The following is a 14,658-nucleotide window of genomic DNA, read 5'->3' on the forward strand; positions in this document are numbered from 1 at the left end:
TGTTATTTAATTCTCAGTCCACACAAGTATATTGCTCCCAATCCCATATGCTTCAACTTTGTTAAATAGCCTCTTTTTATCTGATGCCCCACGTCCATTAGTTTTCCTTTATCTATTTTGCTGGTTACAATCCCCAAAAAATAGATTTATCATACATGTTAGCATTTTCTCAACTACACAGGTCAGGCTAACTCATCTGTGCCCCATTTTCTCTCTTTCTTGAATAGTGGGGTTATTGCTTTATTCACTTGGGGACATGTGAACAAGAATTGACCATGCAGACACTTGAAACTGCAATGGCATTCAATCAGGTTAGAGATGATCATTTACCAGTGGGCAATAAATAAGAGATTACCTGTGGGATGAGCTTTATTCTAACTGGAGAAAGAAGCCAATATTTATATGTGGATGGTGCTAATTTGACTCTGATTTTGAGAGAACAGATTGTTTTAATAATGACTGCTCCTACTCCATTTAGAAATAGTTGCACAGAATATATGTACAGATGACATAAATATCATATACTTTATATATTGTAGTCTCTAAACAATATTATCTTTGATACTGTTTGTCTTGAGTCTTCATGGAAATGTTATAAAAAGTAAATTAATCTTACCAGAATGGCTTAAGTAAAAATTCATACTTACTGTATATTCTTTGCCATTTTTGTCAACTAAAATAACAATGTAAATCAAATGTGGATCAATATCCTTCAGAGTCTTTAGTTTATTATTATGTCTTTGCTTGTGTGGAGTCAGAGGCATGTCAAGAGTAACTTCAATGGTTTGGATATTGCTCTTCACATTAATAATTGGGGGACCCAAGATGGCTGCATGAAATTGAAACAAAAAAAAACTTTAGTAGAGTATCAAGAACATAAAATATTTTTTTAAAATGTAGCACATTAAATGTCAGTCAACCAAGCAAGTGGATATTGCATCTCTTTTAATTAAATGTATGATTTTCTTGGTCCAATATCTAACTAAATTTTAACCTGACTTTAACTGGATTGTAATACAGATGCCTCACTACATACATAGAGTCATAGAGACTTACAGCACGGAAACAGGCCCTTTGGCCCACTGAGTCCATGCCAACTATCAACCACCCATTTATTCTAAACCCATATTGACCCCATGTTTATTCTCCCCATATTCTCATCAATGCACCCCAGTTTCTACCACTCACCTACACACTTGGGGCAATTAACAGTGGCCAATTAACTTATCAGCCTGCATATCTTTGGAATGTGAGTGGAAAGCGGAGTACCCAGAGGAAACCATGCAGTCAGAGGGAGAATGTGCAAACTCCACATAGAGCACCCAAGGTCAGGATTGAATCCAGGTCTCTGGTGCTGTGAGGCAGCGGCTCTTCTATGGGTGAACTTTCCCTGAACTATTGTAATTTATTTCCAAAAGATAAATGAAGACTTCAGTTTTTCATAGATATATTTCCTTGCATCACTTTGTTTGTAAAACAATTAATCTTCTTCCTAAGTATACTCTGACAATATGCTTACTTGTAAACTTGTACATGGAGACTAAATTTATCAATCAGACTTGACAATATTAAAACGACTCTTTCTGACAATTAGTGACTTCATATCTTCTAATAAATGTCACCTTAAGGCTATGAGTTGACGGGCCTGTCTATCAAAGAGAGAGCTTGAGCCAATCAAAATCACCTCTCTGTTTTACAGAAAATAAGATAATGCAGATTCCAGAAATGTGGAATAAAAGCAGACCCTATCTCTTGTAATGCAGACTACATATAACATAAGCTTATTTTATCAAGAGTCACAATCGGATAACAAAATACTGAACAATACCACAATAAATAACTGCACTTCTCAGAATTATAAAATAACGATTCAAACTTAGATTTCAAAGTGATCTACTCCATGCACCTACCTGTTTCGAAACTGACAGTTTTTGCAGATAGCTTAGTTAAACCATCTCTAGACGTTAATTCCTCATATGCTGATTCTAATACTACAAGGATATTTGGTCACAAAAAATTAACACAGGCAAAAATATATGCACGACTGGTGATGAGTCAGTGTACAGGAGTGAGAGAGAGAGCACCTGGTTGAATGGTGCCACAATAACAACCTCACGATCAACGTCAACAAAACCGAGGAGCTTTATCAATGACTTCAGAAAGGAGAAGTCAGTAGACCATGTGCCAGTTCTCATCGGTGGGTCAGAGGTGGAGAGAGTAAGCAGCTTCAAATTCCTGGAAGTTAACATCTCGGATGACCTATCTTGGGCCCAGCACAGAGATGCAATCACAAAGAAGGTGTGTCAGCATCTCTGCTTTCTTAGAAACTTAAGGAGATTTGGCATGTCACCAAATACTCGAACAAACTTCCAAAGATGTGCTGTTGAAAGTATCTTGACTGGTTGCATCATGGCCTAGTGCAGCAGTTCCAACACACAGGAATGCAAGAAGCTGCAGAGAGTAGTGGACACAGCCCAGTCCATCATGGCCACAGCCCTCCCACCATTGACAGCATCTACATGAGGTGCTGCCTCAAGCAGGTGGCATCTATCATCAAGGATCCCCACCATCCAGGTCATGCCCTCTTCTCACTGCTACCATCAGGCAGAAGGTACAGATGCCTGAAGTCCCACACCAACAGGTTCAAGACAGCTACCTTCCTACAATCATCAGGTTTTGAACTGACCTGCACAACCCTAATCCTACCTCAGCAACTGAACACTACAGATCACCTCTTGCACTACCATGGACTTGTCTCTGATTGTGCTTTTTTTTGCACTAATGCCTCGTTTCTCACAGTCTTTTTTTCTCTTCACTGTCTTGTATAATTAACGTAAAATTCATATTCTGTGTGTTGTCTGAACCTGTGTGCCTGTGATGCAAGCAACTTGTTCATTGTACCTGTACCTAACCATACTTGTGCACATGACCATAAACTTGACTTGACTTGATATTTTACCACAAGGAAAAATATTTGGATTTGTCTGCTCAAACTAGGTGTGCAGTATGTTATTATTTTCAAAGCATTTCTTTAGCTGTATCAGTAGTTGGGCATGATGGAAGGTAACATCATCAGCATGGGCAGTCAAGGAATAAGATTACCTTGCATGTTATACTAGGAAAGTTCTATTGCCTACTGAAGGCAGGAGGGCAGCATGAGATAAGAGAAAATGTTCCCAGTGTAATATCCTCTTGATGGGCTCTTCATGAAGACTCAATGTCTCAGTAGCAATGAACTAGAAGGTAACAGAGACAGTCACCAACAGGCTCAAGCTCAATAGGTTGTAGAGAGGTAAGAGATGAGGGACTCTAAAAACATCTCCAAAGCACCTAGGACCTCAGCAATAGACAGCAGAGCTGACCATTACGAAAGCAACAGGGATAAAAGGCCTGGTTATGTGACCAATGGATCTAGAAGTGGGGGTCAGGGGAGAGGATCTCCTCCTGGACTGGTTGTAAGTGATGAAAGGAGCAGAAGCAAGCAATCACACCCTTCTCTGTATCTGGATTGGCTTACAGATGATAAGTAAACTGTTACACATTATCGAATCATACACCATAGAAACAAAGCCCTTCGGAACACTGTGCCTGCACTGACCATCAGGCACCCACTTCCACCAAAATGAGGCCAACCTTACGAGAATGTGCATCCATGGATAGCAAATGTCATTTTATTCTCCCCACATTCCCATCAACTTCCCTTTTGGTGAAATTGTATTGTCTTGTCCTGAAATGTGTATGAAAGGGATGATTCTGTGCCACCACTAAGAGGACTCAAGAGCACAGCTGGGGCTGTCTGGAGGCTCAACTCTCCCACATACACGCTAAACTTCTTGCTTGGACATCATCAGATTGTGTCAAGATTGATCTTTGAAGTGCCCTCAAAAGTATAAAAGCAATGAAGATAGTGATTCACGAAAAATCCTTTATGGCTAAAAATCACACTGAACAACAGTGATGGAAGACATTTAACACATTTAGATGACATCACTTCACCTGCTACAAAACAGGAGTTTTACTAGAGGGATTAATTGAGGCAAAATTCATTAGGGTGTAATTTATAAAACAAAGCCAATAAAAATCCAGTCAAACTTGATCTCTTTGGTGTTGCAGGAAAACAATATCTGAGTTGACAGTATGACAATAATAATTTGTATACTATTGGTGTCTCAGTAACAAAATTGTACTTGACTGATATTTTCAAACCTGAACTTTGAGGAATTATCTAACTGAGTTAAAAGAAGCTTCAAAATACACAAAAAATTTGACCTGGGATTATCCATAATTTCTGTGTGATGAAATAGAAGTACCACATCAGAGGGCCGGAACCATAGAACCATAGAACCCTTCGGCCCACCATGTTGTGCCGTCCATCAAACCACCCCTAACCCCTTCCTCCCGCATATCCCCCCCCCCCACAGTATAATTCTTAATATTCCTGTGAGGTTTGAGCCAAGTATCGCCTTGATAACTGACTGTATCAGCTCTTTGCCACTTTCTTTAATTAAAAATCATTGCTTCAATTGCCATACAAGTGGCATGGAAACTGATACCATACTTATACAGACAATGATTGGTTCCTCAATGTGAACATGTATGTGGATATATTTGTCAGAAAAATGTTGAGATGATGACTAACGTAAACCTCACGAATATGCGCATCCATGGATAGCAAATCAGTGGATAATGAGGACTGAAGGCATTTCAACAGTGCCTGTGCTTCAAAAGGTACTGTACTAACTGCAAGCACTTCAGCATGACCTGAACGATGAATGCAAGCCTTTCCTTATTTGGCAGCCTACATCACAAATCAGAATCTTTAGCCTGATTTGCAATGCTTTGTAGATTATCGAACTTGTGTTTATTTTGTAGATTAGATGCTTTGTAGTTTATTATAAAGATATTTCTGAATATGCAGATTGCTGCAATAAGTTTATTAATAATCACTTATGCATTTTAAAATATGTAGCACAGCCACAACCACATTCTGTCTTGCACAGTGCTCCTCCCCTGAGTGAATCATAACTCTTTGTTTCTTAATGTCACTGTCAACATCAAGAAAGACAGCTGCACCCAAAGTATGTTTTCTTTCTGGAGTATTTGTGGCATACCTTCAAGGTGACTAACTCTCTCTGCGTACATGGGAAAACATGCAGTGATGTCCAAATGAAAGAAACAGGTATGAGGTTGGCATTCATTCCCCAGTGAATAGCAAACTGAACGTCATTGAGGGAATTGAGAAAATTGACCTTTCAGTCAATATGCAAAAGAAGACTAACACATGAAGCAAACTAACAAATCAGTGGTAATATTACTTGTTTTTTACAAGTAAATCATCTTTCAAATGTGGAAGAATCAACCCCCACCTCCAATTTATGGGACTGACGGTCTTTACTTACATGTCAATTCCAAAAACTATGTTGTATGGGAACTTTCTCCATAATCGCTCTCCTTTTGTGGGGTAGCACAGTAAGTCGAACTGCTGTCTCACAGTTCCAGTGACCCAGTTTCAATCTTGACCTCTAGTGCTGTCCACGTGGAATCTGCATGTTCTCCTGTCATCTGTGTGGGTTTCCTCTGGGTGCCCCAGCTTCCTCCCACAACCCAAAATGTGCAGATTGGTAGATTAATTGGCTGATGTAAAAATTGTCCGTAGTGTGTGAGTGGTAGAATATGAGGAAGATTGATGTGGGGAGAATAGAAAGGGATTAGTATATATGGGTGCTCGATGTTCAGCACAGAATTGACCAAAGGGCTTGGTTCCATGCTGTATGAATCTATAATTCCGTGATTACCTCCCCACCCTACCCCCTACCCATTCCATCCTCACTACAAGCAGTTCTGCTACTTAATATCTTCATTTGGAATAAGCTGAGTCCTGCTTTTGCCATAGTTGTCCATGTTGATGAGATGTTAGGAACAATATTTACATGCAGCAAGAGTAGCATTTAAACATGTGTGCCCCAAAAGTCAATGACCCTTCCAGTACATGTCAGTCATGTGTTTGCAATGGCTGCTATCTAAGTTGGGAGTTTCTCCAGGTCCAAGTGCCAACTTCCCAGGACAGTCTTGTGGGGATTAGGGTACCTGGTACTGCTACAAAATATTGAGGAGCTAGTGTGGCTATAGAGGTCAAGTGGAGTGTCCCCTTGCCCTGCCTTCATTGTTCGTCCTTTATTGTGTGAGTACCAGTACATTTGGCATTGCTGATCCTGGTGTAAGTGAGGCCCAGCTGAGAGCCCAAGACTTCCAAAGTAGAAGACACTGAAAAAAATTGAAGGGATTTTAAATCCTGTCACTTGTACAGGAGTTACTCCTTCAACAGCTGTGTCAAGCCCTGTGCTTTCTTTTCACCAAATTCAAGAATAAGGCATAATTGTTTTCGAGCAGAACAAGGTGATGCATTGGCTGTTTTGTCTCACTTTACCTGCATGTAGGCAAGAAAAATGTCATAACGGTGCTTTAGCAAAAACAAATGGTTTTATGTTAATTTCTGGTGCCCAAGTACCAAAGGGTAAAGCTAATAAAAAAAGAGAAAAGGCCACAAACCTTGTCAGACAGTGCTCTCAAACATAATCTATTTTTCTGCTGAGATGCTGGGAAACAAACAGGACAGTACAAATCTGTTCTGTAAGAACAGCATGATTTTGTTTTCATTAAACCAAAGCCAAGAATCTATCCTCTTGAGCATCCATCAATTATTTGGAAGAACATGATAGGAACAGGAGCAGGATATTCAGCCCCTTGAGCCTGCCCCACTTCAGTTGCCTCAACTTCAGTTTACCACCTGTTCCCCTTAACTCATGGCTTCTCCATGGTTCAAGGATCTATCCATCTCAAACTTTAAAACACTCTATTTCTCAGCCTCCACTGTTCTTTGGGGTTAAGAATTATATATATTCATGACCTTGTGAAGAAAGAAATTCTACCTCATCTTTGACTTAAATAGGCATTATTCTGAAATCATGCTCCCATTTTAAATTTCCACACAAGGGTAAATATCTCAGTATGTATTCTAAGGATGTTCTCCCTAATGTTCTGGCCAATACCGATTTAGACACCTTAACCAGTGAGCTTATTCTTTGCTTATCATATAATCATAGAATCACTGAATCTTACAGCACAGAAATGGACCCTTTCAGCCCACCTCGTTCATCCTGACCATGATGCCTATCTATACTAATCCCATTTGCCCACATTAAGCCCATATCCCACTATTCAAGTACCTGTCCAAATGCTTTTCAATTGACAAAGGTTTTTAATTTATTTCTTTTGTGATCACATTTACATTAATTGCAAATCAACGTGAAACAAGTTTCAGTTATCCAAATTAAACCACATTTATTATCAACATCCATGCAAAGGGGATGCTGCATTATAACCTACTTGCATATTGCCAATTCTACTGGGCAGCTTCTTCTTCCCACTATTTGAATAAGTAATCTTTATTTCAACTCACCTCTTTCAGCTTCCTAGCTAGTTTTCTATCCATTTGAGTTGGTTTATCCTTTCTATGTATCTTAACTTTTGTCATGAACATACTATGTGACAACTTAGAAGTGTCTTTTTAAATCCCTGGCATTTGACATCCATTGCAGTATACTCATCTATTCTCTTCCCATTGTACATGCAAACAATTCTAAATCAGATTAGTTAGGCACAAGTTTAGTTTACAGAACTCCTGCTGACCATATTTTAAATAAATATTTTTTCAATCGAGTTTTTATATGGTCTTCAATTACTTTCCTCGCCATGATAATCTTTAATCTTTAACTTTATCTGTATAATTCCCTTTATAATTATTTTATGTTTATGGAAATATAAGACATTTTTATTTACTTGGTAATTTAACTTTACAATTTCTCTTTGTTATATAGGTGTGTTTTTTTAAACTTCACTCCCAAGTTCCTCTTGTTCCATCTGTTTCCATGTCATTTAGAATCCAAGTATTTATGATCCCAATTCCTTCAGATTCTCTTGTTCAACCAGAGCCTCAATGTTGATTGTTTTTGAGTTTTAGTAGAATACGTTTATGTGAACTTTACTGCTCAGCCTGTCAAAGATTATCTTAAAAGGTGTGTCCTTAACATTATTTTAACTGCTGTGTGATTTACTTTGGTGATGCTTTTCTGTTTCCCCTGGTCCAGCATTTATGGATGTCAAACAGTTACGTTTGTCTCACTAACCCCTGGACTAAGTTATTAGTTAATGTTAATCATAACTTAGAAAAAATAATTTGGTTGCATTTAAAAGAAGTGTTAATCAGCTGTAATGAAGAATTTGAGGAAAAATTACAGAAAAAAAAGAAAGTGGCCATACCAGAATTTCAGGAAGATCATTTCCTTACCTTTAAGAATGTTAACAGGCTTTTCCAATGATAATTATCAAACCTACAAGCATATTTACGTGTGCTTATCATTACATCTGAGAGCCAGTGATTGAAAATGATAATTAAAGTAATCCTAGGCTCTCCCGAGAATTCTTTCACTTCTACTGCTCTAAGAATGGTAGTGGCCTTGCAGGATCTCTACTGCTGCAACAGCAAATTTCCTGCCCTGCATTTTGCTTTTTGGCCTGACACTGTTTCCCTGCTGCTCTTGCTGACTTCTGAGACATGTATTGCAGGAATCCAATGAAAATTCCATTTCAAATGTCTCTTCCTGCTGTAGATGATTCCCATTCAGTACATGTTAGCAAGCTTAGATCTAGGATTCAGCACATAAACATGTCCAGACCCACCTATCAGTATTGCTCTGATTTGATGTGCCATCCCAATATTTAATGCTCCTTTTTTACTGTCCAATGACCAAAAAGTCAAATGTTTGTAAAAGATACAACATCTGATTCAACAATATAGTTTATGCCACAAATTCATCACCATGCTCTGTTCCATTAACTCAGCAAGTAATGTTTCCTCTCAAGAAATTAAATCACAACAGAAGGATGGATGAATTGCACTAACATGCTAAATAATGTCACTGAAAGGATCTGCTACTTATCTCTCTTGTTTTCTCTTTCTATTTTATTTGTACTATTCATGGGTTTTCTTTTTAAACTCACTTAAAAGCACATTCTCTACAATTTCCTTGCCTGAATTCTCCACATCTAAATCTTTGCTTAAAACCTTCTCCTTTGGCCAAACATTGGGTCATCTGTTCTATTTATTGCCTGCTTCATTGTCTGGGTGTCAACCTCTGTCCAATTCTGCTCCTGCGAACCCCCCGGGACATTATATTATGTCAAAAACACTGCATAAAGGCAATTTGGTTACTTAGCACTAGACTCTACAATGATAAAATTTCAGCAATGCGTTTATTGTCCATCAGAAGTATGTTCTGATGATAGGTAACTTACTCAAAATTGTTAGGGACATTCATTCATGAAACGAGTTAAAAAAGTTTCCAGAAAGTTTAATTTACGATACGTGATAATAAGTAATGAGAGTGGAAACAGCTGTCTGTTTCCTAATAGGAGACTGGGTCAGAAGCAAAAGATCAAAACCTGGGATATGGCTTATGGCAGAGAAGGACAAAGGATTGGGACAGATTTTCCACTGACCCTGAGATTGCCTGCCACCTATCCTTGGACAATTCTGTTTCTCAAACATGTTCTAGGGTGCATTTGGGATATCTGCTCCCAGCTTATTGGTAAGTTCCCGCATAGCACAAAGAATCTCCTATCACCTGAAATGGTGCAATAAAAAAATTAAAACACTAAAGAGCACTCATACACACTTAAGATAATACATTTAACTCAACTGATTTAAGTCATTAGGCATCTGTTTCTTCCCATTGAGTTGCATGGACCACAGTCTAACCTATCCAGGTTGACATTTGGGAAATCTACGGAAGTCTGCACAGCCCTTTTTGGACACCGATGGAAATTCAGGTTTCTAAGGGCTGGTTCATAACTACAGAGAAAGGCTTGTACCCAAGAAACCAAAACTTCTGCTCAGTTAAGTACTTAAAAGCCAACAGGCTGCAATATCATCATTGATTATTTATTATATCCTTACATTAAAAACTCCAGCAATTTGTCTAGATGCTTTGATCAGCTAAAATTAATTTGAATCTAATACTCTATTGAGAAACTGATGGGTGGTATGCAATTCCTTCCCAGTTTTATTCTTCTTTAAACTGATGCCCTTGACTCTATTACATCCACTACAAGAGAACAATTTAACCCCTCTTCCAAAGTACAACATCCCGAGGCGCTGCATGGAATATCAGCCTAGGTCTCTGCAGTTAGATAGAAGCCAACCACATCTGGCTGGGAAGTAAGAGTGCTCCCAGTGGAGGAACAGTTGCTAGAAACAAAAAACGATTGTATGAGCCTTTACTAAGTTGTCACAAATCTGAAAACAAAACAGTAATGCACTCACTGTCACGGTTTGGCAGAAGCTCGTTCGATTCCACCCATGAGGATTCAGATTGGTTGGTGACACTTTTAACCCGAACCCAGTAAATGCTGGAAAAAGACTTAAACCTCTGTGATAGGTCACATGACAGTGTTGAAATATTGGTGCATTTTTTCACTGGAGTGAATTTCCCTTTAGCACTGCTTTAAACAAAATAAAAGAATAAACAGGTGAGTCACACTGTAATGCATCAGATCCATTTGAGGCTTCTGTGGACAGATTGCCAAGAGTTCACATAAAGTCTATAGACACACAATAGAAAATTAAACAGTTTTCATTGAAATGAAAGAAATCGATGCAAGGTTATCAGACTGATTATTTATAACAGCTGCCTTTAGAAACGTCATTGAATATTTACAAAACAGCGCAGGCCTAGACATTTCTGTTCGCATCATCTACAAAATCTTATCGCTCTCTTGTGGTATCACTCAGGTCAATTGAGATGAGATAGCAGATCCTATTGGATTAGCACTTGCAGACTCCTATTTAGTCCCTAATGTGGGGTCATATAGTGTAACAGAGCCATACAGTGTGGAAACAGGCCCTTCGGCCCTTGTCCACACAGACCAAGATGCCCGTCTCAATTAGTTCCATTTGTCTGCGTTTGGCCCATATCCCTCTAAACCTTTCTTTTCTATCTACCTGTCGAAATGTCTTTTAAACATTGCAAATGTACCTGCTTCTATCACTTCCTCTGGCAGCTCGTTCCATATACCCACTATCCTCTGTGTGAAAAACTTGCCTCTCAGAACCCCTTTAAATCTTTCCCGCCTCACCTAAAATCTATGCCCTCCAGTTTTAGACTCGCCTACCCTGGGAAAAAGACTGTGACCATCCACTCCATCCATGTCCTTCATGAGTTTATGAACCTCTGTAAGGTTACCCTTCAGCATCTTTTGCTCAGTCCCAGCCTATCCAATCACTCCTTATAACTCAAGCCCAGCATTTCAGGCAACATCCTTATGAATCTTTACTATATCCCCTCTAGCTTAATCATGTCCTTCCTATAGTGTGGTGACTAGAACTGCATACAGTACTCCAAGTGCTATCTAACCAATGTTTTGTACTAGTGTAATATGACATCTCAACTCTTGATTCTGCCACAGCTGATGAAGGCAAGAATGCCATATGCCTTTTCACTGCCCTGTCTAACTGTGTCACCACTTTCCAGGATCTACGTACTTGTACCCATAGGTCTCTCTTTTGAACAACACTCCCCAGGGCCCTGCTATAGGAAAAGGATATTCCTGCAGAAGGAGCTCTGAATTGTAAATTTGTGGTGCTACAGATGCAATGGTATACAGGAGGGTATATTTACAGTATGGATAAAATGAAGGAAGGACAGTCTCTTTCTAACTTAGGATGGTGTGCAACTTGGACAGGACTTACAGGTGGGATGTTCCCATGCACCTGAAGCCATTGTCCTTCTTGGTAATGGAGGTTATTTGCTTGGGAGTTGCTATTGGAGTAGCCTGGGCAAGTAACTGCAGTGCGTTTTGTACACGATACATATTTCAGCCACCGTACACTTGTGATGGGGGATTGAATATTTCAGGTGGAGGATGGAGTACAAATCAAATGGGTTGCTTGATCTTGGAATTTTAGGTTCATGTTCAAGTTCAAGTTTATTGTCATGGGCAAACATACACACAATATAAGTGCCATGAAAATTAGTTTTTTGCATCAACCCTCTTGAATGTTACTGGAGTTGCACTTATCCAGGAAAGTGGAAAGTATTCCATCACACACCTGACTTGTACCTCACTGATGGTGCAAAGGCTTGGGAAATGAGGAGATGGGTAACTCGGCACAGAATACCATGCCTCTATCACGTTCTTATAGCCTCACTTCTTATATGGCTGATCCAGTTGAGTTTCTGTTCAATCAGGGACTCACAGGATGTTGATGGTGGAAGACTCAGTAATAAAATGCAATTAGAGTCATTGCATCATAGAGCCATATGGGCCGGCTACAGGGCCTTCGCCCAACGTGTCCATGCCGACCATGGTGCCCACCCAGCTAGTCCCAATTTCCTGTATTCGGCCTATATCCCTCTAAGCCCCAACCCTCCGTGTACCTTATCAAGTGCTTCTTAAATGATATTATTGTACCTGCCTCAACCACTTCCTCTTGCAGCTTGTTCCACATACTCACCACCCTCTGCATGAAAAAGTTGCCCCTCAAGTCCCTTTAAAATTTTTCCCCTCTCACCCTAAGTCTATGCCCGCTATTTTTGGACTCCCCTACCCTGGGAAAAAGACTGTTACCGTCCACCTTATCTATGCCCCTCATGATTTTATAAACCTCTTTAAGATCGCACCTCGTTCTCCTGAGCTCCAAGGAATAAAGACCTAGCCTGGCCAACCTCTCCCTATAACTCAGGCCCTTTCATCCTGGCAACATCTTCGTAAATCTTTTCTGCACTCTTTCCAGTTTAACCACATCTTTTCTATAACAGGGTGACCAAAACTGTACACAGTACTCCAAGTGCAGCCTCACCAATGACTTATACAACTGCAACATAATGTCCCAACTCTTATACGCAATGCCCTGACTGATAAAGGCCAGTGTGCTAAACACCTTTTTCACTACCCTGTCTACCTATGACCCCACTCTCAATGAACTCTGTAGTTGGTAGTCCTAGGTCCTTCTGTTCCATTACATTCGCTGGTGTCCTACCATTCATAGTATATGTCCTACACTGGGCTGACTTTCCAAAATGCATTACCTCACTCTTATTTCTATTGAAGTCCATTTGTCACTCCTCGGCCCACTTCCCGAACTGATCAAGATCCGCCTGTAATCTACGATAACTTTCTTCACTATCAACAACACCTCCTAATTTCGTGTCATCCGGAAACCTACTGATCAAGCCTTGTGCATCCACATCCAAATCATTTATATAAATAACGAATAACAAGGGTCCCCACACAGACCTCTGTCGCACACCACTAGTTACCGGCCTCCATTCCGAGAAACAACCTTCAACCAGCCACCTCTTCTTCTTACCTCTGAGCCAATTTTGAATCCACCTAACTAGCTCTCCCTGGATTCCATGGGACCTGACCTTCCAGACCAGCCTACCATGCGGAACCTTGTCGAAGGGCTTGCTAAAGTCCAAATAGACAACATCCACTGCCCTCCCCTTATCTACCTTTTTGGTTACCTCTTCAAAAAACTCTAAAAGGTTCATCAAGCATGACTTCCCATGCACAAAGCCATGCTGACTCCTCCTAATCAGACTCTGTCTATCCGAATGCTGGTAGATCCTGTCCCTCAGAATTCCCTCCAGTAACTTCCCCACTACTGACGTCAGGCTGACCAACCTGTAGTTCCCTGGTTTATGCTTGCTACCTTTCTTAAACAATGGAACAACATTAGTCACCTTCCAGAATTCGGGAACTTCACCAGTGGTTAACGATGAAGCAAAAATCTCCTCAAACCTCCCACAAAGTCCTTGGATGCATTGAATCAGGCCCCAGGGATTTATCCACCTTAATGCACTGTAAGGCTGCAAATACTTCCTTTCTGGTAATATGAATGTTCCCCAAAACATCTCCACTAGTTTCCCTTATCTCTTGAGCAACTATGATTTCCTTCTCAGTAAACATCAAAGAGAAATATTTTTTTTAAATTCCCACCGATCTCCTGCAGCTCAAGACATTGGCAGCCCTGCTGGTTTCTACCCCACTGTCAATCTAGTCTAAACCCTCCTGTGAATATCAGGGATAGGTGGTTGGATCCTCTATTGTTGGAGGTGGACATTGTCTGGCATTTTTATGGTAGAATGTTATTTGCCACTTCCCACACCATGCCTGAAAGTTGTCTAGATCTTACTGTGCACAGGCATGGGCTGTAGGAGGAGAAACAGAGCTAATGTTTCAAGTCATTCTGACGAAGGGCTTTGACCTGAAATGTTATCTGGCTTCTCTTCCCACAGATGCAGCCTACTTGCTGAGTATTTCCAGCAGTTTGTTTTTATCTTAGATTTCCAGCGTCTGCTGTTTTTTTTTGATTTTCATTTACTTGATTTCTCTTTATTCCAGCTCTAATGAAGGGTCTTTGACTTGAAACGTTAACTCTGTTTCTAATTCCATGGATGCTGCAAGGCCTGCTGAATGCTTGTGGCATTTTCTGTTTTTATTTCTGGTGAAGTCCAAACTGGACATACAGGTTATTGGTGAAGTGCTGCTTGACAGCTCTGCCCACGTCATCTTCATTGCTTTGCTGATGGGTGAGAG

The 14,658-nt window shown here is 40.0% G+C and overlaps 1 protein-coding gene across 7 annotated transcripts in view; it reads right to left on the reverse strand.

The window, feature by feature from the left end:
• The window catches only part of LOC127573605 (interferon lambda receptor 1-like), a 31,702-nt gene that overhangs the window by 6,723 nt on the left and 10,321 nt on the right, over window positions 1-14,658 (reverse strand). For 6 of the 7 annotated variants that reach the window (XM_052021981.1, XM_052021974.1, XM_052021978.1 and 3 more), the window contains 2 exons: window positions 10,382-10,560; window positions 648-829 (listed from right to left, as the gene is read on the reverse strand). In XM_052021981.1, the coding sequence (XP_051877941.1) occupies window positions 648-829; window positions 10,382-10,560 (361 nt within the window). The remainder of the gene's footprint in view (window positions 1-647; window positions 830-10,381; window positions 10,561-14,658) is intronic. The other variant, XM_052021980.1, reaches the window with a different exon arrangement.

Source organism: Pristis pectinata, chromosome 8 (assembly GCF_009764475.1).
Source record: "Pristis pectinata isolate sPriPec2 chromosome 8, sPriPec2.1.pri, whole genome shotgun sequence".
Classification (NCBI taxonomy): Eukaryota; Metazoa; Chordata; class Chondrichthyes; order Rhinopristiformes; family Pristidae; genus Pristis; species Pristis pectinata.